The 27,817-nt window shown below is 49.0% G+C and overlaps 1 protein-coding gene across 14 annotated transcripts in view; it reads left to right on the top strand.

Annotated features, from left to right (window-relative positions):
* RALGPS1 (Ral GEF with PH domain and SH3 binding motif 1) overlaps positions 1 to 27,817 on the top strand; it is a 284,245-nt gene that overhangs the window by 215,164 nt on the left and 41,264 nt on the right. For all 14 annotated transcript variants that reach the window (XM_068552273.1, XM_068552270.1, XM_068552269.1 and 11 more), the window contains exons 9-11: positions 18,398 to 18,535; positions 21,128 to 21,221; positions 26,080 to 26,147. In XM_068552273.1, coding sequence (XP_068408374.1) covers positions 18,398 to 18,535; positions 21,128 to 21,221; positions 26,080 to 26,147 — 300 coding nt within the window. The remainder of the gene's footprint in view (positions 1 to 18,397; positions 18,536 to 21,127; positions 21,222 to 26,079; positions 26,148 to 27,817) is intronic.

The following is a 27,817-nucleotide window of genomic DNA, read 5'->3' as shown; positions in this document are numbered from 1 at the left end:
GATGATCTGGAACCGCTGATGCTATTCTAGGCATAATCCATTTAATGAAATTTGGGGCCCGGCTCTGCCTCTCACCAGGCGTGCGACCTCAGACCAGTTGCCTAACCTCTCTGATCCCTAATTTCCTCACCTAGAAAGTGTGTGTAATGGCATTTACTCTGAGGACTGTACTTCTCCTTTGTTGTTCTTATCATTACAGTTTCAGTTAAATAGTTTATTTGTGCAGTTACTTGTTTACTATCTGACCCTCCTCTAGGTGGTCAACTCCACAGAAGCAGAGGCTGTATTGGTTGTGTTCCTTGCAGTATCCCTAGCATCTAATCTAGCATCTCGATAAATATTTGTTGAATAAAAGAATAAATGAATGCCTGAAAGCGCTCAACACAATGCTTGGCACATAGTAAATGCTAATAGACGTTAGCAGTCATTAGTGTTGTAATTATTATTATTATTGTTCCAGGTGATGTAGTAAATGCTTTCATACAGTAGCTCTGATTCTTGAAACAAGGTTGGAATATGCTCCTCTTGCAAAAATGGACATTGAGACTCAGATAAGCTAAATAACTTGCCCAAGGCCCATAGAACTGCTGCCCATGAAGCCCATAACCTGCCACTGCCCTAAATTCCTCATCAGTAGCTGCAAAACCCTGAGTCGTTTTGTACAAACTGGGAACAGTGTATGGGATGTAACATTATACCTGTTTGAGCACACATGTCAGAAATAAAGCACATTTTGTGGGAGGCAGGCAGTACAGTACTCAGAAGTTACGGTTACTCAGAAGGTGAGCAGCCTTCCCAGGGCGCTACCCGCCAAGTGCAGAAGAACTCCCCAACCGTGGGCCACCAACCTGGGGCTCTCTCTGCCACCCAAGTAGTGGCCAGCTCCCCACTGGACCCGGGGTCTCCTTTGTTCAGTGCTTCGTCATCAGGCCCAGGAGGGCAGGCAGGGAGCACGTCTGGTTTTTCTCACTGTGGTTCCCCCAGAGCCCAGTGCAGAGTTGGTGGAAACAGTGCTCAGCAACTGTTTTGTGAATGAAAAATGAATGCATGCCTGATTGAATGAATGATGGAACAAATGAACAGAAAAATGAACCATGCTGCTGTGGTTACATTATCTCATGTAATGCTCAGGGTGGATGGATGTATAAGGTGGGAGCGAATGAGATCAGGTGCAGGTGACCAGGCTGCTTACCCAGGGTCACCCGGTGGAATGGGTGTTCAGACCTGGGTCTCCCTGCTCCGTGTGCCGCCCTGAAGACTAGAGAGGGTTCCCTTTCCCCAGACAAGGGTACCCCTCACAGCTCTGTGATGGAGGCCAGAGGAGAGGCAGGAGCAAGGGACAAGATGTTCTCAAGGTGGTCCCATCCTTGTTCAGCCCTTGCTGTGGATGTAACAGGACGTGGGGGGCTGGAAGAGGGAGAAGGCAGTGTGGGGCTTGGAAGATGCAACCTGGGTCCTCCTTTCTCAGTAGACTGGGCCTGCCGCAGACAGTTACTTCTAGTGATGTCATCACATCGCCTCAGCCTTTACTGGGCAGTGACCTTCTTCGGGGGGATATACATACCTCACCTGACTCATCCCACCTCCGCTTGAGGGAGGTACCCTAACGCCTGTCCCCTGCTACAGAGGCCAAAACTCGGGGGGGTCAGAGGAGCTGAGGAACTTTTCTAAGGCCACTGAGAGCGTCAGTAGCAGAGTTGGCCCTCCCCCCAGGCTGCCTGGCTCCAGAGCCCACACCCTACGTGGCACCCCGGGACTGCCTTCCCAGGCTGGCCTCCAGAGGACCGCTTAATCCCTGGAGCCTGGGCCCAGGCACCATTTGGAGTGTGTTGGTGGGCCACAAATCACCCTGCCTGAGCTCTGGGTAATCCACTCGGAACTAAGTCCTGTTCTGGCCTGGAGATGTTTCCATTCCCCAGAAGGACATCTCCCCCTCTGAGGACAGGGCCTGTGACTCAGCCCTCCAGGCCTGGGGTAAGGATCTCGGAGGGCAGGGACCACAGGACTCAGCTCGTGGCATGAAGCATAACGGGGGGTCCCTACAGTCCTCCTGTTGAACAGAACACAGGTTGGGACCTGCCAAACCTAGATTCCAATCATGGCATCCCGAACTACTGGCCAGGAGACCTTTGGAAAGTCACCCTACCTTTCTGAGTCTCAGTTTCCCCATCTGGATGATGGGGGTAATGATGCTTTCCTGGGAGCCCAGTTGGTAGATGAACTGAGGAGATGGTCTAAGGCCCAGAGCACAAAGTCTGGTTCAGGGTCACCCCACAAATGCTAGTGTCCCCACCCCACCTTGGCAGGCTTCATGCATTCATGTGCTGTCCTGCAGGGCCAGGACGAGGAAGGGCGAGTATCAGAGCCAGACTCCAAAGTGAGGCCTGGGGTGCATTCTTGGCTCTGCCACGCACTCGCTGTGTGATCTGGGACAAACAATTTAGCCTCTCAGAGGCTTACTTCCTCTTCTGTAAAATGAGGGCTCCATGAGATTATTCAGGTGCAGCTCTTAGCCCAGGGCCATGCTCGGTGACCACACTCTGGTCGCTCCCAGCATTCGCTTGCCCGAGGCTCATGTCTCCCACCCCACGCTCTGAGGCAGCTGTCTTGTCCCAGGAGCCTATTTGAGCTCCCCGACCCCCGGGTCCCTGTGCACCAGAGGGTCTTGCTGAGAGTAAGATCCAGGCCAGATTGCCATCAGGAAACCCTGATGGAGGGAGAGGAGCAGACCTTCGCCCAGAGCCGGGCCCACTGCCACCCAGGAAACAGGACATTGGCAAAATATTCTTCCTTCACCATTGCCCTGAGGCAGACTTTTTACTGTAGCTGAGATGAGCTTTTTCAGCCTCCAAATAGACCTTCTTACTGGTGTCCCCAGGCTGGCTCACCCCCCACCCCCAGACCCCTCTCAGCGCCTCCCAGCCCACCTCCAGGCAAGCGCAGGCTCCTGCTTCCTGGGTGCTGGGTGCTCCCGGATTCGGCAGGAAGCACTCTACTCACACCTACTCTGGACTTGACAGAGGTGCCTCTCCCTGTGCTGTTGCAGCCATGACCGAGTGGCCTCTCCCCTGGGCCCCGCAGAAAAGCCATCATTCTCAGAGTTCAGCCGCATCCTCCACATCTGGCACAGCGACACGAGCCACCGAGCACTTGCTTTCTCCTGCGGCATGTGCAGGAGGGGTTTCTGGGCTTCACAGACTGCTGACGAGGGAGTGTGGTTTAGAGCACATGTGATCTGTTAATACTGCATCCAGAAGTCTACGTCTTCTGCTGCCCTTAGGCTGCGATGGTGAAACATTCCCATAAACTTATGGAAAAAATGTGCATTGACCAAATTTTATGGCATCCAAAATCATATGTCCTCTCTTTGGGTCTTTACACTTAAGTACCGTAATCACTAGGGGAAAATATTTTTCTTCTTAAAAAATGAAAGCAATTGACAAATCACCAGATGTCCTAACATTTCATGAATAATCAGTCCCTCCTGCTTTGAGAAACTCCTCCTCCCGCAGGGAAACACTTGCGCAGGCAGTTACCGTACGTCATCGTAGTCATTCTGGTGGAAGGTCAGGTTCAATTAGACCCAAGCAAAAGGGGCCCCTACAACTCACTTGGTGGGTCAAGGTCACTTCCATGGGTTTTTTTTTTGTTTGTTTTGGGGGGTTTTATTTTTGTTTTGGGGTGGGTTATTTTGGTTTTCGGTTTTTGGGTTTTGGGTTTTTTGCTTTTGCTTTTTTGCAAGATTTTTTTTTTTTGTTCAAACATTTATCCAGGGTGTGTCTAGGGATGGATCTCTTTCCCGGGACCTGGGACACGCTCCTTGGGTAGATGCCCTTCCCTGGGTCAGCCCTCTGTTCTCAGGCCCCCACATCCCATATATTCTTTCTTCCCTTGCCCTTTTCCTCGGCATTTGACCTCGCCAAATTGCTCCCCCATATCACTGATGTGAGTTTCCAAAATACACATTTTGCTCCTTGCTGCCTCCGATGTTAGTTTTTAAAATTCTTCTGTCGTATTTTTAGTATCTTTTTCTTCTTTTCTTATGTCATGCATCTCTCTTTCTAGCTTATCCTCTTGCAGTTTCACCCCTGACAGTTCCTTCCTATCCCAGAAGCCTTGTCTTCTTGTGCTGTGTTGAAGAGAAAAGGTGTCCTGAAACCTTCTTCCGGATGCTGGAATAGACCGAGGACATATGCTCTCATTCTCAGCCCCTTCTGCACGCAGTTCAGGCCCTGTTATTTGGCAATATTTTTCCATGTGCCCCTTACTGGATTTTCTTTCTTCTGAATGCATCCTTGACCAAGGTGAAATCTATTCATCTTTGGGGCTTATCAATAGGCATTTGGTTTTCCCTCTGGACATGCTTTAGTTCTTTTCTGGGGGTAGCCATCTGCAAATGGATGTGAGAAGGTGGAGGGGAAAGTCCCAGAGTCCCTCAGATAAGCCCCTGCTGGGCAGTGTACTGGTCATTGACCCAAGTTTTCATGTTTTTATTATCGCTCTTTCTCTGAGTCTGGGGACAGGCCCTGGGAGGCACACATTGACGAGGTCTACATTTGCGCAACTTCTGTCCTCTACATCTGCCTATAGGCGATTCAGTTTCTTCCTAGGTTCTAGCAATAAAGCCGTCCATCAGTCTTAGCTGGTGAGGTGGTTTTCTTCTTTTTTTCTATTCACAAAAATTTTAGTGATAAGTCAGGGGAGGCTCTATGAGGGGCTGTCTGGTCTCTTCTGGAAGGTTTTCAGAAACAGGTATGTACCACCATCATCTCTTAAAGTTGTTGTTGTTTTTTTTTTTTTTGCAAGTCACTTCATTGAGTGCCTGCTTTATCTTGATACTATGCCAGCCCCTCTCCTGTGCGTTAGCTCCTGAGTCTTCACCTCGGCCCTGTGAGAAGCTACTGTCTCCATTTCCCAGAGGAAGAAAGCAGTTGAAGACCTCACCCGGGGTCACACTGAACAAATAAGTGACAATGCCAGGATCTGAACACAGATGCCTCAAGTTTCAGTATCACTCCTCCATGTATTGAGCTATAAGTAACGCACATAACATAGTCCATAAGAGTGTTGGCCCTAGGCCAAAGACCTGGGCTCAAATCCTACCTCCGCCATGTCTGTGCTGAGTGACCTTGGGCAGGTTACTTAGCATCTCTGGAATTGAGGAGAGGGGCTGAGGCAGGGACCAGCCCATCTCTGTCTCACATACCACTGGTTCCTCGGGTAGCTCATGGGCACCTGAGGATAATTCCCCAAAGTACGTATGCACTGGAGTATTATTTTTTAGCAGTTCTGTGCCCTTAATTGTTTGTGTAACTAATGCCTCTGTTGAATGCATCTGCCGGCTTGTACACCTCATGAGGTCAGGGACCGTGCCCGTCTATACCCCTGTGTCCAGAATGTGGGAAGCACTCAGTAAATATTTGTAGCACTAATGCCCTTTCACATCACCTAGTGAGCTGGACATCACCTAGTGGGCTGGTCCCTGAGCACATCACCCTGTGCCCTTGCAGCTTCCTCTCCCCACAGCGACCCGCCGCCTTCCATCTTGCTCCCCACCGCTTCTGATTGGTCAGCAGACATGCTTTCCTGCCACTTCGGCCTCTCTCTTCCCTGCAAATCACCCTCCGATGGTATAGCCAGGAATGAATGTCCTAGTAAGGGTAGTGTTGGCCCCAAAGCCTGCTGGAACGGCAGTGTGCTATGAAGTAGGGGAGGAGCCAGGACTGAGAAAAGTTGGTGCTGGAGAACCAACCAGAGTAGAGGTCTAGGTCTCAAGGAGGTGACCAGGAGCCCAGAGTCATGGGGGTCAGGTGTTTTGAATCATTTCCCAAGGGCGTTGAGTCTGGTGGGCCGGGGCGGGGGGAGGGGCAGGTAGCACAAAGAGAGTAGGTGTGGGTGGGCCTTCCAGTCTGACGCATGATCCCAGCCAGTGACAGCCCGGCTCCCCTCCATCCTCCCATCCCACCCAACAGACAATCCCAGACTAGCAACAGCATGACTACTTCCAGCGCCCCCTGCTGGTGGGGGCGAGTGCTTCTCCTGCCCTAGTGAGATTGGCTCACAGGCTCCGTGGGAGTAGTGCCCCCTACAGACCGAGACTATGGCCTAGGGCTGGGAAAGGCTGGGCTGGCCCTGGGCCAGCTGGGTCTGGCTGGGCCAGGGAGGGTCTCCAGTGTGACCTGGAGCAGGGCAGAGCCCACAGAGATGGCCCCCACGGTAGGGCCACAGGAGCCCCTGTTCTCTGAAAGCGGTTTCCCAGGACAGTCCTGTGGGACTCCCATCCTCTCATCTACATCAAGAAAGGCAGGGAGAGATCAAAACACCTGAGCCTGAAAACCACAAATAAATTAGTAGTCAGATGCCTTCTTTCTTCTCAAGGGGCCCAGGGAGAGTCTTTCAGTATTTCATTTCAGCAAAATCAGAAAAGAATTTGCTTTCAGATAGTGAAAATCAGTTTGGATCTAGCTAACCCTCCACAAATCTGTTGCTTGTTTCCCAGAGAATGCAGGGATTGGTGATTGAGGTTTAGAATGTCGTGTTTTGTTACACAGTTTCCGTTGAGTAATGAATAAATCTGACAGTTTTGCCTTTGCCTCCATTATTTTTTTGTTATACTTAAAGACTAGGTGAAGCGTGGTCACAGATACGTGAGCGCATTTGGGGAAGTGGAAAATACTTTGGTGATTGAAGCAGCCGTCTGTGAGCTCATTCTCTGGCTGGAATCCTGGTGGCCTCGGACGTCCAGGGAGCCCTTCTGTGCACAGTAGCGAATCCTTGAGCCAGGGTTGGAAAGACAAGCTGGAGAGTGTTTTCCTTGGCACGTGGGCAGCCTCGGTTCTACCCAACGTGAGGCAGGTTTCCGAGGCTTTCACTGGGGGAATCATCTTACGTTTCCTTTTGGTGACGTTAACTCCTCTGGAAGCCCTTCACAGCACTGAGAAATACGGGTATTTAGCTTGGAGACACCAGAACACAGGGCTGACCCTGTCAGGGTGGCTGTGGAGTGGGGTGCTTGGCAGCCACGGCCGCTCTCGTCCACTGAGCAGTGGGATTTCGGTGGCCAGAATGAAGAGTCATGTATGTGCAGATAAAGACTCAGCGTCCCGTTCGGTCGTCCCCTACCCTGTGCTGGGCCCTTGAGAACGCAGAGACGGAAAAGACGCAGCCCTGGCCCTCAAAGAGTGTGCGATAAATACTGTAATCGAGGGGAGGGCGCGTGCTCTGAGAGCCCAGGAGGAGCCCGCTGACAGCCAGAAAAGGAGGCCGAGTGGGCACGGGGTGGACACAGCTCTGCCAAGCTCAGAGGCACGCAGCAGAGGGCCGGTCCAGGGAGCCAGCCACACGGGGCCCGCGCCCAGCTGGAGCATCACGTGAGAGGAGGGCGGGAGGAAAGTCCAGAGACGCAGGCGGCGAGGGATGGAACCCAGGAGCCGTGAACACCTGCAGAGGGAGAGTTGTTGGGTAACTTTAAATTGAGGAAGGGCATGATCTGATTGGGTTTGAGAAACCACAGGGCGGAATGGGTTGGAGGTGGAGACCAAAGGTGATAATGAAGTGTACACAATGGCCTGGAGACAGATCACAGGTAGTCGTTAGAGGTTTGTGGCCTTTACATCGAAAACTAAAGACCGGGTTTTCAACAGGAGCTGAGAATGCTCGGAAAATCATTTGCGTCAACTATTACGTCCCTTCTCCCTGCCAAAAAAGTGTTTGCTTTTTAGAAGAAAGAAAGAGAGATAGAGATCTTGCTCTTTTCTATTTCTAAAAGTAGTACATATTCATAGCTAAAGGCTGAAAAAATATAAAATTGTATAAAACAAAAAATAACCCTAAACTATCCCTGAAGATGGTTGCCATTAACAGATTGGGCAATATACTCTCTCTCTCTCTCTCTTTTGTGTGTGTGTATGTGTGTGTGTGTGTGTGTGTGTGTGTGTGTATCTCAATATGGGGTGTGCGTGTATCTCAATATGGTGTGTGTGTGTGTGTGTATCTCAATATAGGGGTGTGTGTGTGTGTATCTCAATATAGGGGTGTGTGTGTGTGTATCTCAATATAGGGGTGTGTGTGTGTGTATCTCAATATAGGGGTGTGTGTGTGTGTATCTCAATATAGGGGTGTGTGTGTGTGTATCTCAATATAGGGGTGTGTGTGTGTGTATCTCAATATAGGGGTGTGTGTGTATCTCAATATAGGGGTGTGTGTGTGTGTGTATCAGTATAGTGGTGTGTGTGTGTATATCTCAACATAGTGGTGTGTGTGTGTATCTTAATATAGGGGTGTGTGTGTGTATCTAATATAGGGTGTGTATGTATCTCAGTATAGGGGGTGTGTGTGTATGTGTATCAATATAGGGGTACGTGTGTGTGTATCTCAATATAGGTGTTTGTGTGTATTTCAATATAGGGTGTGTGTATGTGTGTATCAATATAAGAGTGTGTGTGTATATGTGTGTATAGTCATACCAGATGTTTTCACTTAAAAACACATCATGGGGCTTCCCTGGTGGCGCAGTGGTTGAGAATCTGCCTGCTAATGCAGGGGACACGGGTTCGAGCCCTGGTCTGGGAAGATCCCACATGCCACGGAGCGGCTGGGCCCGTGAGCCACAACTACTGAGCCTGCGCGACTGGAGCCTGTGCCCCGCAACGGGAGGGGCCGCGATAGTGAAAGGCCCGCGCACCGCGATGAAGAGCGGTCCCCGCACCGCGATGAAGAGTGGCCCCCACTTGCCGCAACTAGAGAAAGCCCTCGCACGAACCGAAGACCCAGCACAGCCAAAAATAAATAAATAAATAAAAATAAAAGTAGCTATAAAATTTAAAAAAAAAAAAAACACACATCATGTTGGATCTAGAGACTGTCATACAGAGTGAGGTAAGTCAGAAAGAAAAACAAATATCGTATATTAACGCATATATATGGAACCTAGAAAAATGGTACAGATGAACCAGTTTGCAGAGCAGAAATTGAGACACAGATGTAGGGAACAAACGTATGGACACCAAGGGGGGAAAGCCATGGGGGGGTGGGGGTGGTGGTGTGATGAATTGGGCGATTGGGATTGACATGTATACACTGATGTGTATAAAATTGATGACTAATAAGAACCTGCTGTATAAAAAATATATATATATATATATTATTCAAGTCAAAAAAAACCCCAAAAAACAAAAACACATCATGTTGCCAACAAACACATGAAAGGATGCCCAACATCACTAATCATTAGAGAACTGCAAATCAAAACTACAATGAGGTATCACCTCACACCAGTCAGAATGGCCATCATCAAAAAACCTACAAACAATAAATGCTGGAGAGGGTGTGGAGAAAGGGGAACCCTCTTGCACTGTTGGTGGGAATGTAAATTGATACAGCCACTATGGAGAACAGTATGGGGGTTCCCTAAAAAACTAAAAATAGAACTACCATACGACCCAGCAATCCCACTACTGGGCATATATCCTGAGAAAACCATAATTCAAAAAGAGTCATGTACCACAATGTTCATTGCAGCTCTATTTACAATAGCCAGGACATGGAAGCAACCTAAGTGTCCATCGACAGATGAATGGATAAAGAAGATGTGGCACATATATACAATGGAATATTACTCAGCCATAAAAACAAACAAAATTGAGTTACTTGTAGTGAGGTGGATGGACCTAGAGTCTGTCATACAGAGTGAAGTAAGTCAGAAAGAGAAAAACAAATACCGTATGCTAACACATATATATGGAATCTAAAAAAAAAAAAAAAAAAGGTTCTGACGAACCTAGGAGCAGGACAGGAATAAAGATGCAGACACAGAGAATGGACTTGAGGAGATGGGGAGGCGGAAGGGTAAGCTGGGACGAAGTGAGAGAGTAGCATTGACATATATACACTACCAAATGTAAAACAGATAGCTAATGGGAAGCAGCTGCATGGCACAGGGAGATCAGCTCGGTGCTTTTTGACCACCTAGAGAGGTGGGATAAGGAGGGTAGGAGGGAGACGCAAGAGGGAGGGGATATGGGGATATATGTATACATATGGCTGATTCACTTTGTTATACAGCAGAAACTAACACACCATTGTAAAGCAATTCTACTCCAATAAAGATGTTAAAAAAATTTTTTTTAATAAAAAAAGGAATGCTAGTGATTTATGTATATCTACTTTGAACTCAACTCTGTTATTTAGTTGTAATACTTTTCCAGTTGATTATCCTAGATTACTTAATTATATAACTAATATGATAACTAATTATATAACCTAGAAATAATGACAATGTTACATGTGTCTTTAGTATTTGTACCACATCTCTTTGTCTTATCTCATAGATTTGTGCATCCAGAATAGTGTTAAATTATAGCAGAATGGCAAGTATTCTTGACTTGTTCCTATCAATAGGATTTCAATATTAAGAAGATTGTGTTAGTGTTTCTACCATGCATCCTTTGTCATATTAAGGAAGTCTGTTCCTAGCTTAGTGCTTTATCAGGAATAGATATTAAAGTTATCAGTGACTTTTCAGCATCTCTCAAGATCATTTGTTGAAATACCATTGCAATCCTGTAGTAAACCTGTTTGCTTCAAGATACTGCTAATTTGATTTGCTATTTTTATTATTTTAAAACACTGGTGAGTTTTATTTGCTAACGTTTTATTTGGATCTTTATTTATTAATGATATTGGTCTCTTTTTTATGCCATGTCTGTCAGGTTTTGATGTAATGGTTATGCTCGAGTCATAAAAAGAACTGCACATATTTCTGACTTTTCCTGTGCTCTGGAACAGTTTAAGTAATATTTGATTTTTCTTTTACGGTTTAATGGATGGGTCCATAAAACCATTTGGATATTGTACTTTTTAATCATAGTATCTTTCTTAATATTGTTAATATTTTTCTCTTTATTTGGTGAGTTGAAGGTTTTGCCCCTTCTTGAGACAATTTTGGGAAGATAGATTTTCCTAGTAAGCACGCATTTCATCTACATTTTCAAATATGTTGGCATAAAAATTGCACATACTACTATTTTAACTTCTCCATATTTGAAATCATATCCCTTCTCTCATCCCTAACAATGCACATCTGTGTTTTTACCTTTCTTTTGTTTTTTCCTCCATCATACATACCAAAGGATTGTCTACTTTATTGACTTTTTCAAAGAACCAACTTTCAGTTTTATTTATCACTCTGCAGTGATAAATATTTCTGATTTTATATTTTTAATGCTTTCTCCTACTTTCTTTTGTTCTTTTTAGTTCTCTATAATGAACACTAAGTTCATTTCTTTTTTATCTTTCTTAATTATTAATATAAGCATTTGAGACTATGAATTTTTCTCTGAGCAGAGTTGTATGATTTTGATTGCATCCTATATGTAGATAGTTTGTGATTTTAATTCCTTCTTTCATCTCTGAATTTTTTAGAGTGTTTTTTTCCTTTCCCAAATGGTTCGTTTTTAAAATTTGTTTTTACCCCTGGGGCAGGGGATGGAATGAAATTGCTTCAGACCTATCAAAACCACATGGGTTACAAGTATGGGAGGTATGGTTTCCCCCAAAGGAAAAGTGAAGGCTGTTTCCAAAAGAATTGGGAATAAAAATAAAAAAAAAAAAAAAAAAAAAAATTTGGGAATAGATGTTAGGTAGACGAAATGTACGTTTCTTCTCTACTGCCAATAGAATTGTTGAAGGATTAAATTAGATAGTACGTGTAATTTACTTAGCACAGTGTCTAGCACAAAACAAGCCGAATAATAATCACCAGATTAATGCCCTCTCCTTATGCCCTTTCTTACTGCTGGTCAGAATACCAGCACATGCTACACAATCCCACAGCTCTTAGGAGAACCTTTGCAAACAGTAGGCCATTCCATTGCCCCTGTAGATTACCAGGTAATCCCCAGGGCGGGGTGGGGGGGTGGGGGGGCGGGGTGGGGCGGTGGGGGGGCGGGGATCTGTGGTTGTGTCCTCATTTGACCTCGGGGAGCCAGAGGAGATTCTCTGTGGGCTGCAAGGCTTTGTTCACGTGCCTTTGTGATTCACGGGCCCCAACACCAAGAAAAACAGGAGGCCATGTGCTCCTCTAAGAAACATGGTCTCTGACCACCTGACATGTGGCTGCCTGGCCCTGCCCCCTTTCTGCAGACCTGGGAAACGTTTGTCTCAATGTCAGCCAGCTTCCAACACATTTCACTTGAAGAATATTCTTTAGATGAGGATTTGTTCTAAGTCCATGTTTTACACAACTGATACTAATTAACGAGCACTAATTAACACTCAGTCTTCTGCCTCAGACAGGGAGCGTGAGCCGCCCACTGAGATCTCCTTCTGCAGTTGATGGCATCGCTTTGTGCTCTCATAAAAAACAAAAACAAAAACAAAACCCTAATGAGCTGCTGCTCTGTTATTTCATTTGGAATTTATCAGGACAGTTTATGTGATCAAACCACACAAGTATAGTTCTGGGTGCCAGCACTTCTCATTTCTGAAGTTTGAAAGTGATCTTTTCAAAGCAGAGCAGGAGAACGTGGGAAAAAAGTCTTTCATCTCAAACTTTAAAAGAAAGAGAGAAAGAAAATGGAAAGCATAAGATGGAAATGTGGCATATTTTTATGCTGTGGAGGGTTTTTTCCCCTCAACACAGCAGAATTTTCCTTATTAAATAGATAGCTGTGTGAGAAAAACCAAAACCAGGCTCGGGATGGAAGTGAGACGGGTGGCGATGGGAGAAACAAGAGAGCAGTGAGTTTCTGGGCTGGCGGTGAAGCCCGGTGCCAGCCGCGGGCTTTGGTTCTGGGAGACTGGGAGCGCCCAGCTTCAAGCAGGCTCTGCACCACGGAGCCTGGTGTCCCTCAGCTTAAGAGAAGGGTCTGTTCAGGAGAGCACCTCCTTTGTCAGCCTGACACTCCCTCCTCAGGGCCAGGGTGTCTTGTGGGCACCCCTGGCGGGGGGCCTGGATTCACTGTCAGGAAGAAGGTTTGGCCACATGCCCCTGGGCTTGGGACCAACCCAGCTGGGGAGACATCCACAGCAGAGCCTGCGGAGGGCTGCTCATCCCCGGCCCCGGGGCTCTCTGCCTCACCATGGCAGGCTGGTCGGCACCCCTGTTGCAGCCACAGCGGTGTCACCAGGCCCTGTGTGGGGTGTGGCAGGAGGGAACAGAACATGTTCTGGGTAGCTGTCCATCTCACAGGAGGTTGAGTCTGCAGGCAGGCAAGCCACAGAGTGGACGCCGGCTGCCAGCCGTGTCCTCGGGTGGGTGGCAGGCCACAGGAGGGGTCCTCGCAGCCCCAGCTCTGACTCTGGCACCCTCGTCCCTGTGCCAGCCAGGACTCCCAGCCCCCAACTTTCAGCACTGCTCTCTGTCCCAAATCTTTGGGGTCAGGCGGGCATGAATTCAAATCCTGATTCCCCCACTTGTAGGTTGTGCGGTCTTAGATGAGTCACTTTTGCTCTGTAAGCTTCCATTGCCTAATCTGTAAAATGAAGAAATGAGAACACCTACTGTGCCGTGCCAGTTGCGGTGAGGATGCTGTGGTACAAGCAAGGCCAGCCTCTCCTGTCGCAGACAGTGGCTGTTACTATTAATGGTTGTTGCCTCCAGTGCGTCTGCACCTCCCAGTCTAGCCCCAGCCCCTGGCACTGCTCAGCCTCACAGCCGCCAGGACCAGTAGCCGGTCCCGTTACTGTCCGTCTTGACAAGGCCAACAAACAACACGGTGTCTTTTGCCGCAGTAACGCTGTATGAAAGGAAGGGAGCTGAGACATCCCAGCTGTGCTGTCTCAGTCCAGACGGAAGCTCCCAGAGCTGGTCGTCTGAGGTAGGTGGCCGCACATGGTCAGCATCTGGGCGCCATCCACAGTTATGGCAAACCCGGCTGGGTGCGCCTCTCCCACGGGCGTCCCGCTCCAGTTCCAAGTGGGGCCTCGCCATGGAGCCAGGCTCGGGGTCAGCTCAGCTTCACGGGCACCTCAGTGGTCCAGGCCCTGGGCCGGGAGACTTCACAATCACCATCATTATCCCCAGTCACAGGCAAGGAAACACAGGTCCCGGGAGGCAGAAAGGCTTGCCTGAGGCCACCCAGCTGGTAGGCGGCAGAGCCAGTGTTCCAAGTCTCCTGGCTCCAAGCCCCACGCTCTCCCGCTTCCACCACTGCTGTGTGTCACGGGGCAGAGCTGGCAGGGCCCCCAGGCCATGGTGGGCCCGCTGACGATGGGACCTGGGACAGATGTGTCACGATGGGTGCCAGGGAGGCCGCGGGGAGGAGGTGGACGATGCAGCCACCGTGTAGTCGTCAGCCCTCCTGGAGAGTGTTGACCCCAAGGGGGTGTCAGGCAGGGAGAGCCATGGCCTGGATGCCTGTGGGGTCAGCTGTGCCCCATCCTGCCTCACCAGCTGCCAGGCTCCAGGGGATCTGGCTGGGGTCAAAGAAGGACTTGACAGTATGGCAGCCTGGACTGACGTGTGTTCAAATCTTGCCTCTGCCACTTCCCAGCTGTGTGACAAGCGATGCAGCGCTCTCAGCTTCAGCTTCTTCCTCTGTAGAGATAAAACCTCCCTGATAACAGCATGGTTATGGCAAATCGATGAACAGGGCAAAGCTCTTAGTTTAGGGCCTGGAGCACAGTAAGTGCTCAGTCTTATTATAACCATCACTTGACTCTCAGTGTCTCTTTCTTCAGCTCTGAAGTGAGGGTAATGATGTACTTTGTAAGGTTATTTTGTGGAACAAAGTATGCCTTCATTCATACCTTCCTTCTTTCAACTAATGTTCACCAAGCAGCTCCTGTGTGCTCTGTTCCAGCTGCTGGGGTTGAGCTTGTGGAACAGGACACTTCCTCCTCAGAGGGGTTTTAATAAAGTCTGATGGGGGAACTTTAATAAAGTCAGACAGTAGATACATGAATGAGGCCAATAAGTATCTAATGGCGGCTGTGGTGAGTGCTGTGTGTCAGGCTTCGCGCTGCACTGGCCCAGTACAAGTGGGAGGTGGCTATTCTGATGATTTCATCACGGTTTAGGCTTTTAAATATTCCCAGTTATAGGCTAATGACAATACTGAGAAGATTTCCCTGGATTTGTGCAGTATTACCTGTAGATTTGCTGCTTTGGGAGGGACATGCTGTTCGTATGGGAATTCTGTCCAGGTGTTGCTGAGGCTTGGGGTCTGCCCCGGCCGCCAGGGCCAGGAGGCCTCCTTTGGGAGGTCCCCTCCGTCCTCACATGTGGTGGCCCTGGCCTGGACTCTCAGGTCAGGGGAGTGGATAGGTGTTTTGTGGAGGAGGGTGATGGACACTCTACAGTGGGGTTTGCTCTTATGAAGTAGTGAGCTCCCCATGCCCCGAGGGGGCAGGCAGCAGCTGGGGTGGAAATGGTCTCCGGCCCCTTCGAAGGTGAGCTTCTCCTGGCCTCTGTTTGCAGAGCCAGGACCTGAGAGGATGCAGAGGGGCCAGTCCCGGTCCTCACAGGGCAGCGGAGGGTGAGCCTTCCATGCCGAGGGTGTTATTTGAGAAAAGGCAACTGATTCCTCATGTGTTTCTCATGTCCAGTGAGTGGGTCGGAACAGGCACTGGAGCCAGACAGACCTGGGTTCAAATCCAGCACACTCGCTGTGAGGCCTCAGGCTCATTTCTTAATCTCTCTGAACTTTAGTTTTCTCCTCAACCTCCCCATGGGGACGATGGGAGGATCACAGGAGAGGGGGAGGTTCCCGTCTTGTAGCAAATCCCAGGAAGCATCAGTTCTCTCCCATTTCCCATATCCTGCTCCTCGGTGTCCCTGCTCCCGGGCTGAGCTTCACTCTGCTGCTCAGAGCCAGCTGCGTTCGGGTCTGCACAATGTTGGCCTCTGGAACAAAGCTGCCTCGTGTCCCTTATCCCCTCACCTCACGCTCAGCACTAGGGGGTACTTTTTGTTGTGGTTGAAGCGTTAATGGGATTTTCGGGATTGCCATTGCTGAATCCTTGGGGAGGTAGCCGAGTTACATTTTTAAGAAGGGAGAGTAAAAACAAAGTCGAGAAATAATAAATCTGTGGACTTAAATGTTACAAACTTGGAGCTTCTATACAAGGGAAACGACTTCTAATTTTTAAAATTTTGGAAACATGGTGCCACTAAAAAGAAGGGAAGTGGAAATGATTCCTATGAGAAGTGCTAGCATATGTTTCTGTGATTAACAGTTTCCCGTAAAAATGTGTAGCTATTTTAAAAGCAGACGAATGACTCATGGTATCCAGCACCAGCAGTCCACTGCGATGGCAGGAAGCATGTACTCTGCGGAGGCAGGCTTGGGTTCAGCTCCCATCCCCATCATTTACCGGCTATGTGACCTGGAGCGAGTTAAACATCCTCTGTGCGTTTCCTTTTCCTCCTCTGTAAAATGGGTTTTATAAGAACAAATAACATAATGAATGTGTAAGTCAGTGCAGTGCTTGTCCAGCCATGCAAAAAACCTACAACTTTAATATTAAGTACCTGGTTAATTACATTTGTTATCATTCTTAGTAGTTTAATAGTAAACTTTCAAGGCTATAAATTTTCCTCTGATTACCACTTTGGTCTGATCCCATAAATTTTGATATGTAGTGTTCTTATTGTCATTGTCTTTGAATAGATTTCTTATATCAGATTTTTTTGTTTTCTCTTTGACCTGAGACTTGCTTATTAGTGTGTGTGTGTTTGTGTATGTGTGTGTGTTTAACAAACAGTTAGAATTTTTTCTATATTTATTGTTAAATCCTAGACGTACTGTAAGGTCAAAGAGAGCAGATAATATGACATTTACTTTTTGGAGCTTATTGAGCTTTTTTTAATAGACTAGCATATAATCAGTGTTTGTAAGCATTCCATGAGTATTTAAAAAGAATTATATTTTTATTTATATAACACCAAGCTTGTTAATTTCATTACTTAAATACTACATTTGTTTATGGACACATACATATGTATATCTGTAGATGCATGTATGTATATGTGTATATTTTTGTATGTACATACATATGTGCGCACACACACACACACACAAATTCTTGAAGAGACATGCCAAAGGCTCCCTCCATGTTTGTGGCTTTCTTGAATCCACTTTTCATTTTTGGCACTTTTTTGCTTTGTATATATTTTTTAAAAATTATTTATTTATTTATTTATTTTTGGCTGTATTGGGTCTTCGTTTCTGTGCGAGGGCTTCCTCCAGCTGTGGCAAGCGGGGGCCACTCTTCATCGCGGTGCGCGGGCCTCTCACTATCGTGGCCTCTCTTGTTGCGGAGCACAGGCTCCAGACGCGCAGGCTCAGTAGTTATGGCTCACGGGCCTAGTTGCTCCGCGGCATGTGGGATCTTCCCAGACCAGGGCTCGAACCCGTGTCCCCTGCATTAGCAGGCAGATTCTCAACCACTGCACCACCAGGGAAGCCCCTGCTTTGTATATTTTGGTGCAATGTTTCTTTATGCATAGAAGTTAGTAATCATTAGATCTTCTCAGTCCACTGTGCCTTTCATTAATATCAGTCACTCCTCTTTGCCTTGTTCAATGTTTTCTGCCTTAAATTCTGCTTTACATCACTACTCCTGCTCAACCCCACCAATATTACGGTGTAGTGGCAGTACTCATGGGGGGCTGCTAGAAGGATATGCCACCCATTGTCCATGCACATCTCCAGAGAGACTAAACTGTGGCCCTGCAGCAAGCCAGTCAGCTGGGCCACACCACACAGCCAGTCCTGTTTTCTCATCCCTGGCCAGGTGGCTTGTCCCGAATTCCCCCTGGGGTGATGCCATGAGGCCATGCTGAGGCTCCGCACTGGCCTATCACAGCAATGTTTTCATATCACGTGTTATTTTCTTATTAAGCACCCTCAGCAGAAATCTCTGTCTAGCCTTAGTTCTTTGTACCAAGGACTGTTGCTTTTTCGACTTCTTCTTTTGTTCTTTAATTTATGATTTGGGGTGTGTGTATGTGTATACATGGACAGATAGATAAACAAATAGACACACAGCTAAGTGAATAAATGAAAAACTGAATTCAGACAGTGTTCTCCTGGATATGGCACCTTAGACCTATTAAACTGCAGTGGTTGGTAAAAAACACAAGTATTCATTCATCCCTTTCATGTCCTGTTATTTTCCAGCTGGGTTACAGGTAATAACCCTTGTTGCTGGAGAGTGTATGAACTAGAAATGCTAAAATCTTGCCAGCATTCATTTTGGTTGTTGCTCAGATGTTTGATTTAAAGTTGAGCAGTCTATGTGAAAAGTTAGTAGTCAGGATTGGAAAGGAAGTCCAAATCATACCGCATTTTTCCATGTCACCCTATACCTTCTAGAACAGCAGTTCTGTTTTGTGCCATTTTCTTCTGATTCATGGTGAACACCTACCATCATTAAATATCTTCCTTAATTTTAGGCATCTATCTTCTGGATTTAATCTACATTGATTCTGCATATCCTGCCTCAGGCAGCATCATGGAAAACGAACAAAGATCCAATCAGATGAACAATATTCTCCGAATAATTGCGGATTTACAAGTTTCCTGCAGCTACGGTTAGTACCCCTGGTTGTTGGAATTGTGAAATCTTACATCACCGAAATTTGGGTCCAGCACCTTATCAGTGAGAAAGCTCTAGAAACCAGGTGGTCCCCACAAAGCTCTTCATTTTGATATCTTGAGTATCAAACACGTTCTGGATCCTTTATAAGCATGTTTGATCTTCAGAGACTGTGCAAACTAGATGTTACCATCTCTGTATCACAGATGAGCAAACTGAGGCTGAAAACAGTGTAGTCACTTGTCTGAGGTCACACGTCCAATGAGTGGCAGAGCCCAGGTCCTTCATTCATGAAGAGCTTTGTGGGCAGCTCCTGGGTGGCTCTCCTCCGAGCAGATTCAGGTACTTGGGCTCCTCTATCTTGTGGCTCTGCCATGTCCCATGGCCCCGAGTCCTCCACTGACCTCTGCATCCAGCTGGCAGATGCAGAAGGAGACAGAATCATACCAGAGTGGGATTTATGGACCAGACTTGCACGTGGTGCTCATCACTTCTGCCGAGGGAGGCCAGGAATGCAACGGAGCTGCGGGCCTAGAGGGAACAGGGAAATGACTTGATCAACAACTGGCCAGGCTCTGCCACACGTGTGACCAGATCCAAAGGGTGACCGTGATGGTGGGCGTCTGAGATGGTTGGAGGAGGTGTTGTTGGCAATGCCGATGGGCCGTCCACGTGGACGTTGGGGGATGGGGCTTGACTGTGAGCCGGGTGCCCCGGTTCTCCAGGAATGGGCCTGAGTGACCAGGGCGCCAGGCGGCAGAAGTCAGCAGAGAAGAGGGGGAGGGTGGCCGAGCTGCAGGAGTGTGCCTCCTTGGAGCAGGTTTTCACAGGACGGCGGGGGGAAGTAAAAGTCTGGAAGCAGCAAAGCGGGACAAGGAAGAGACCAACACCACCTCCAGTACGTAGGGTGGGAGAAACCAACAGCCTCCATGTGGTAAGGCCACTGCAGGGGGGCCCACACAGGCAAAAGGTCTGCTCATGAGTGCCGCCCCTACAAGCGTCCTCACTTCCAGACCAGCTCTCCTTCTGCCCAGAGGAACAGGGAGGGGACTGTGTTCCCAGTGCCCTTTCCACTCAAGGACCTCGACACTGGTCCTGCTGGCCAGCAGAGCAATTACATACACAGCTTTGGGGTCAGACAGATGTGGGTTCACGTCTTGGCTCCGCCTCCTGAAAAGTCACTTTGTCCTAAGTCTGAACTTTTCTCATAGTAAAGATGGCGACATGACTGTGCAGAGCCCTTAGCCCACCCCAGCATTTCATTAGGGCCCAGGAAATGCTCACTCTTACTACCACCCGCCCCAGCATTTCATTAGGGCCCAGGAAATGCTCACTCTTACTACCACCCGCCCCAGCATTTCATTAGGGCCCAGGAAATGCTCACTCTTACTACCACCCGCCCCAGCATTTCATTAGGGCCCAGGAAATGCTCACTCTTACTACCACCCGCCCCAGCATTTCATTAGGGCTCAGGAAATGCTCACTCTTACTACCACCCGCCCCAGCATTTCATTAGGGCTCAGGAAATGCTCACTCTTACTACCATTATGTTCCCCTGCCCCTTCCCCGTCGTCAGCTCCGTGAAGTAGGGGTCATTATCCTCATTTCAGAGACGAGAACACCGAGGCCGTAGAGAAAGAGAATGACCTGCTGAGAATCTCACAGTTACGAGGCAGAGCCATCAGGGGCTCCTCGCGGCACCCGGATGCACGCCCCCCCCACCCCGGGAAAGCGAGGGCCCTTCCCTACCCTCTCTCCGCTCCTCTCCACAGCGTCCTCCACTGCCTCAACCTCTCTCCTTAACTGGTCTGTCCCACCCTGTGGGGAACGAATGGCAGAGGGGGTTTACGGCCCCCTCAGAAAGAGTGCAGTGACTGTGACAGTCTGGGGAGTGCACCTGACGTCAGTCACCCCGGGACAGAGAGACAGGGCAGTGTGGCCGAGGCTGCAGGTGACCCGGGGTCAAAACTTCTCAGCAATGTGACCTGGCAAGTTGCCATGGCTTCCTCCTGTGTGCAGTTGACATCTTACTCCCTGAAATGAGGCAGGTGCAAAGGTTGAGGCAGCTGGCTTCTAGAAATCACCGGGTGCAGAGCCTGGCACAGCACAGGTGCTCAAGCATCTAGGCCCTTCCCTTTCCTCTCAGGGTGCAGCAGCTCCAGCCTGTGGGCCAGACTCTCAGGCTGTGCCAGGATCTGGGTTGGGCCTGCACACCAGGCTGGATGGGGTTCATTCTTTCTTGCATTCTTGTCACATGAGGTTGGGCAAAGCGTGGGAGGCTTGGCCAGTTACTCCAGTGGAGACCTGTTTTAGGGCACACACACCTCGCTGGAGGCCATCTTTCCCCCAAGACCCATCTTTCCCCAGCCAAGGAACTGTGGTGACCTCAGGTTGTGGTGTCTGTGGCCCCGCCATCTGGGGGGCACTTCCTGAGGGACCCCTCTGGGCCCAGCACAGGCCTGGCCTAAGGGATCATCAGCAACTGTTGAAAGACTGAATATATGTCTCAGTCCCTAAGGAGCTTCTCATGGGGGGGCCTGGGGATGGGGAGAGACTGAAGCCTCTGGGTTTTGTCCTCCTCCTCCAGACCACCTCACAACCCTGCCCCACGTGCAGAAGTACCTGAAGTCCGTGCGCTACATTGAAGAGCTCCAGAAGTTTGTGGAAGACGACAACTACAAGTAAGTGCTCCCGGCCCCCTGCAGGGCTTGCGGGAGGTCACTGCAGCAGCACCGGCACCTACCCCCCAGCACGTGTGCATAAGGTGACCTCTGACCCCACAGAGCCCGCAGCAGGGCTGCTGAGCGTCTCCTCCCACCCGCCCCAGCCCCACAGGCGCCACCGGACCAAGGAGGGTGTTCCGTCAACTTCTCAGCGTGGCTTTTTCTAGTGCGGAGCGTGAGTGAATTTGGGCTCCACGGCTGTGTGTGGTGCAGGCTTAGTGCTCCAGGTTCTCAGGACTGACTCCCCCGACTCGGCGCCGAGCGGAAGGACAGCTTTCTAGCCACATCTCCAGGCTGCCAAACAGAGTTCTCCGAGAGCCTGTTTCAGGCACGAGGCAGCTCCCTGGGGCCCCAGCTTGCTGCTGGACTCTTGCCATCTGGCGCTGGCTGAGGCCCCGTCTCCATCCCATGCCGCCCGTATGGAATAGGCCCAGTTCCCATGAAGACCCCTGTGGGCCCTTTGGCCTCATCTTCCACTCACCTGCTCTGGCTTTCAGTTCTTTCTTCATTTGTGGCAGCTGGGAATTTATCCAACATATCTATGTATTTAGAGGGAGAAAAGTTTTTTCACGTTGGGTCTGTCTGCCGTATTGATTGGATGTCTTCTTGGCTCACTTTGAGCTTGAGGTCAGCTAAGAGCCTCAGGACTTTTCATATGGCCTGATATATGATGGAGGCAAGTCTCAGCCGTCTTGTAACTGATCATTTTCCCCCCTAAACGTCAATTTTACATGTATTCTTTTAAATCTCATCTTACTGGTTGCTTCCAGTAAACCATGCATGATCCCTTTGAAGCCTGCTATCCAATATATTTTTAAATCTCTTCCAGTTTTGTGTCTAAAAATTTGATCAACTTGATGATTTGGTTTTTGTCAAAGTCACTGGAAACTGTAGAGAACTGTGGCCACTAGAGACACCCCAGGTTACCCCTTTTCACTCACCAAGATCTTGGGAATGGCTGTTCAAGGTTTTTCACCTGCCACCTCTGCAGGAGTGGATCTCAGCCCTGGCTGTGGATCAGAGACACCTAGGAAGCCTTCTAGCCGTCCAGGTGTGTGTGGGGGGGCAGGGTCTGGAAATTTGTATTTTTTCAAAGCTCCCCACATGGTTCTAATGATTGGCTAGCTTTAGGAACATAAACATAATGTCTTCAGTTGTTATTGTACAATGTATTGTTAAAATGGAATATAATAAATTTTGATCTGTTACATAATCATAACAGCAATAAATAAAGGCCAGAGATTACCATTAAAATTACGTTTGCCACAAATTGCTCATTTTTACTTACAAAGCATTTGCTGTTCCTGAAAAGAGTACCCCGGAGTGGGAAATTATTCCCACTTAGGATCTGGGGTAATACTTTCCATTCATGTGCCAATAATGCGGTTAAGGAGACAGTAGTTTTTCATTAACACTAATATCCTTTAAGGAGAAAAATGGTCTATAAATACTTCTGGCCGTGAGATAATCCTTGGACAAGCTGCAGATTGTGAGTAATAACGCCTTCCATTCTGAAGGACATTGAACACCCCCAGCACCTAATGCCTGGATTTCACAAAGGCCCTTTGTTGTGGTCCAAGTGGACAAACTCAGGGAGGAAGGCTGCGTTCTCACCCCGTGCCCAGACCACTGAGGGGGTCCCTTCCCAGGAAGACCCTGGCTCTGAGTGACACGGGATGCACAGGGCTTGTGACTCTGCTTGAGCATCCCACACTCCCTGGCCCAACTCACCCCCCCGAGACTTGGTCTCCACCCCAGAGGAAGCAGGCTTACCTCTTACCTTAATGACGTTGCCCCGACCTGCTTTGGAGACGTTGGGCCAAGGAGCCCAACCAGTGCTTTGTTTTCCTCAGCCTTCAGTCTATTTTATTTTATTTAAGAAAAATTACCCAAATTCCTACCACTTAGAAAGCCTGACTGTTGGCATCAAGTGAACATTATTTTGGACATTTTTCTATGCATAGAAAGTATATATATAGAGAGAGAGAGAGAGAAAGATGGATAGATGGATGGATGCAAGAATAGAATTTATTAAAATTGGATTATACCACACTTGCTATTTTTAATTAAAAGTATTTACTTTAATTTAACCAGAAAAAGGAACTGAAATAAAACGTAAGGAATTGCTGCTCTTCAAATAAATATTTCTCCACCACAAGAGATATTATTTCCTAAAAGGGCCTTCTAAGATTAACAAAAGAGGTCAGGAAAAACATGAAAAGGTTGGAGTGCCTAAGTTCTGTTTTAACTAGATTTCCATGGTGAGCAGGGTCTGTTGACTCTGGTCATGAAAGATGAGATCGTTAGCAAGCTCCCCCCTCCTTCACCTCCACTGCACCATCTTCCAAATCCTTGTGAGTTATCTTCTTATTTCTACATCATTCAAGTTTATAACATACACATCATGTTCAGGAATCATAATTCCTACTATTTCGTGTTTCGAAACACTTTCAATTCTTACCACCTGTCACTTCTCCATTCCTGGAGTCTTTATTTTAAATCAATCCCTTATTTAGCCGGGTTTCGTCATGAAGTAGGTTTTCGAAAGTCCTACACTTTCGAAAGAGTCCTCCGATCTCTTTCATGAAAGCATTTGCATCTGACTTGCTGGGCTCCTTTGCTTCCCTCCCTCAGGACACGCAGAGCCTGCGCCACTGCCTTCTGGCGCTGGATGCCGCTGTAGACGAATCTCATGCCAGTCTGGTTTTTCCCTCTTATAAGCAACTTGTTTTGTCTACCTGGTGGGTGAAGAATTCCTTGAGGTTCAAAAGCTTCACAAGAGGAATGCCTCGGAGTGGAGGGTTCTGTACCAGGTTTCCCTGGCACAGGGTATGCTCTTTGTTCATTACAGAGGAATTCTTTTGGTTTCTATCTTTGACTACTTCTGTGCCACTTCTTGGCTTTTCTCTTTCCAGCGTTCCAGGAATCCATATGTTGGATGCTCTGCCTTCCAAATCCATCAGCTTCTTTCTAATGGCTATAATCTTCATCTTCTTCATCAACAGTCACTGGGATGGTCTGTTTCTACTCTGGTATTCCTCCGGTCCTCTCTTGTTTCAGTCCTTGATTTGTTCCCCTAGGTTTCCAATCTCCCCTTTCATCTTACCCGTTTGTGTTCTCATCTCATTTTTCAGGTTTTGTTTTATTCAGCCCGAGTTCTAAAGGACGTGGGGGATTTCCTCGTGTTCCTTGGGGCTGCCTTCTGGGCTGGGCAATCTGGATAGTGCTCTCTTCTTTCCTCTTTCTCTCTTTCCTGAGAGGACGTTTGCTAGTTTGCCACACCGTTTCTTTTCATCTTGCTTCCACGTGAGAGGCTTCATCTGGATATTCCACGGCTCTCGTGAAGGGAGGCGACGTCTGACCCTGCTGCCCTGTGTGAGAGGGGCTGGTTTGCCTCCTGCTGTGCTGTGAAGCCCAGGGCTTCTCAGTCTCTGCCCTCTCGTGCAGCTGGCGGGGGGACGCAGGGCTCAGGCTCCATGGAGGCAGGGAGCAAGCGGTCTGTTTTAGAGACAGCGGCTCTATTTTTTTTTTTTTAACTTATTTATTTATGGCTGTGTTGGGTCTTCGTTTCTGTGTGAGGGCTTTCTCTAGTTGTGGCAAGCGGGGGCCACTCTTCATCGCAGTGCGCAGGCCTCTCACTATCACGGCCTCTCTTCTTGCGGAGCACAGGCTCCAGACGCGCAGGCTCAGTGATTGTGGCTCATGGGCCCAGTTGCTCCACGGCATGTGGGATCTTCCCAGACCAGGGCTCGAACCCGTGTACCCTGCATTGGCAGGCAGATTCTCAACCACTGCGCCACCAGGGAAGCCCCCGAGACAGCGGCTCTATTGAAAGGCCTACAGCAGGGTTTCCTCCACCTAGTTTCGGGCTGTATCCCATTCCAGAAAAGGATACCCTCAGGTTTCGAATCATCCCCCCGCCACCGCCATGGAGCCTTCGTTTCCATCAGAGTATTCCCCATACTATCCACCTGGCCCATCCGTTTCTCTCCAGAATCTGCAGCCAGTCAGAAGAGGGAAAGGAAAGGACTCTCGCTCAGACCCACCGAGAAGTCTCAGAGGGCAGGATAGGAGCCGCACCGTGTTAGGACTCGGTTAGACTGCAGGGTCCACTTTTTCTTTTCTTGGCTACAAGTTTCTGAAGTTCATGGCTTCAGTTTATACCCCCTCCCTTGCTGAGTAGCAGCTGGTGAGTTCTTTTACTCCTGAGCCTTTATAATTGTTTGTTCGTTTTGTTGGGTGAGAGAGAAGTCTCGCAGCCGGCTTCACTCTTGTCATTTTCACCCAGAAGTTCTTAATCGATGCTTTTAAAAAATAGTAATAACCATTGTGTCATGCCTCTCTGGAGGCATCTGAGAGAGAGTGCAGTCTAATGATTAAACGCCCTGGTTTGGGGTTTGGGGTCAAACAGTCCTGGTCCCCTGCTCGGCCACCTGTTAACCCTGTGAATCTTGGGGAAGCTGCTTGACTTCGATGCTCCTCAGTTTCTTCCTCTACAAGACGGGGATGGTGTTCCTAGTTCATAGCGTTGTCTTGAGAATGAACACATCTGTGCCCAGCAGATGATGGGCCATGATTACACTGTTCACTGTGTCTTCCTTAACCATTATTTTTTGGTCATGGAAATCCCCTGGGGACCTTGGAAGGAAGTGGCTGTGATCTGGAGCAGACCTCAGAGTATTCCTGGGTTCTGTGACTGTAATAGCCCTTAACAGCAGTCCAGCTTCTCAGTTCCAAGCGTGCACATGTTAGCTTCCGCTCCCCACCCCCTGACACACCAGAGCCCATCTAATCTTTTGAAAATCTTTGTTTTCAGACTGTCGCTCAGAATTGAACCAGGAAGCAGCTCCCCGAGACTAGTCTCTTCCAAGGAAGATCTTGCAGGTATTGTAGCCACCTCGAGTGGGGGCAGACTCTCCAGTAGCCCTAACGTGGCTGACAGGGTTGGCCTTTCCTGTGGAGCCAAAGGCCAGAGTCCGGTTTGCAGGCTGGCAGACTCAGCGTCCCTGCTCACAGCCTGCCCAGGCTTCTGATCACATGGGGCCCCTGTGGGGCACCTCTGGGCTGGGGCTCCCTGGAAGAGCCTGAGACCTAAGACAGGCAAGGTCAGAACCCCAAGCCGGGAGCATGCACAGGGTAGAGAAAACCCCAGCACCTTCTCCCGGTCACCTGGACCCTTGTCATCGGGCCTACCGCCAGGCTCGGGTTGACAAGCCCCGGAAGGGTGCGCGGGATGCCTGGGGTATTTCCCACCACACACAGACGGCTCGCCTTTCTCGGGCATCAGTTTTATTGACATATTGACAGTGTTCCCTAGAGATTAGGGGCCCAGGCTTTGAAGTCAGATCCAAGCTGTGACGTTTCCAGCTTTGTCACTTTACCTCTCTGATCCTCGCTGGCCTCATCCACAAGATGGAGGTGATACTAGCTCTCACCTTGCAGGGCTGTGCCACCCGGGCAGGGTCATACTTTAAAGCCCTCCGCCCACGTGTGCACGCGGTGTTAGCTGCTTCACAGTCATGTCTGTGACGGTTTCCTTTTATCCGTATTCCAGCCAACTCTCGTCACTGGGACTGAGCTCTGCTGCTGCCTGGGGAGGGACCAGATTGGGGACGGGGGTCTGATTGTATTTCCTCCTCCTGGTTTGAGCTTGGGTGACACCAACCTGGGTTCTAGGCCACTGCAGTCTTGGACAAGCCACTTCATGCCCTCTGGGCCTCAGTTTCCTTACCCATAAGATGGGGAATAATAAGTCGTCCATCCCAGAGTCACTGGAATGTCAAAATTGAAATGATATTCAGAAGGCGCGCAGCGTAGAGTCTGACAGGCAGTGAGTGTTTGGTGAGGGGGTGGCTGTCGCAGGCTGCTGCCCGGTGTCGTGCCACCTCCAGCCTGTCGATGTCTCAAGCCACTCTTTCTCCTTTCTGGAGCCAGGCCAGTGCAGCAGTGCTGCTGGGCCCAGGACCACAGAGCCACAAGAGGTGGGGTATGCAGCCTCCCACTAGCGCCCCCAAACAAGGCCTCTGCCCTGAGGGTTTTCTCTAGGCTCCTTGCCTTTCCCAGCCTCTCCTGGCTCCATTGTGCAGGTTGGACCCTGCCCCTAGTCCCCCCTCGGGGGGGGGGGCGGGTCCCACAGTAACTTAGCAGAGGGAGACGCTGGTTGATCCACACAGCCTTGGGAGTGCTGCTGTCCACACCTCAAGAGACAGTCAGAGTGCTGGCCTGAGCTTGATCTTCACAGGGTTCCATGTGCCTAACATGAAAATATCTTCTGCAGTCTCCTCCCACACATCCGCTGCCTTCCACACGTAGCAGATGACCCACCAGCAGAGGTGACCAGAAGGGAAGCTCCTGGCACTGGTCTTTTTCTGCCTTCTCAGCTCTGCCCCTGTTCTAGAACCTTCCCCCACTCAGTCGGCCGTGTTCCTTCCGGACGCTCAGCTACACCTGGCCTTGGGTAGGGGGTGGACGGGGGGCAGGGATTTCACCAGAGGGGTGTAGGAAGTAGCAGTAGGATTCTAAAGCAATCGTTTCGGGCCACAGAAGGAACAATA

Source organism: Eschrichtius robustus, chromosome 10 (genome assembly GCF_028021215.1).
Source record: "Eschrichtius robustus isolate mEscRob2 chromosome 10, mEscRob2.pri, whole genome shotgun sequence".
In the NCBI taxonomy this organism is placed as follows: Eukaryota; Metazoa; Chordata; class Mammalia; order Artiodactyla; family Eschrichtiidae; genus Eschrichtius; species Eschrichtius robustus.
Note: the sequence above shows the minus strand (reverse complement) of the source record. Positions and strands in the feature narration are given on the sequence as shown.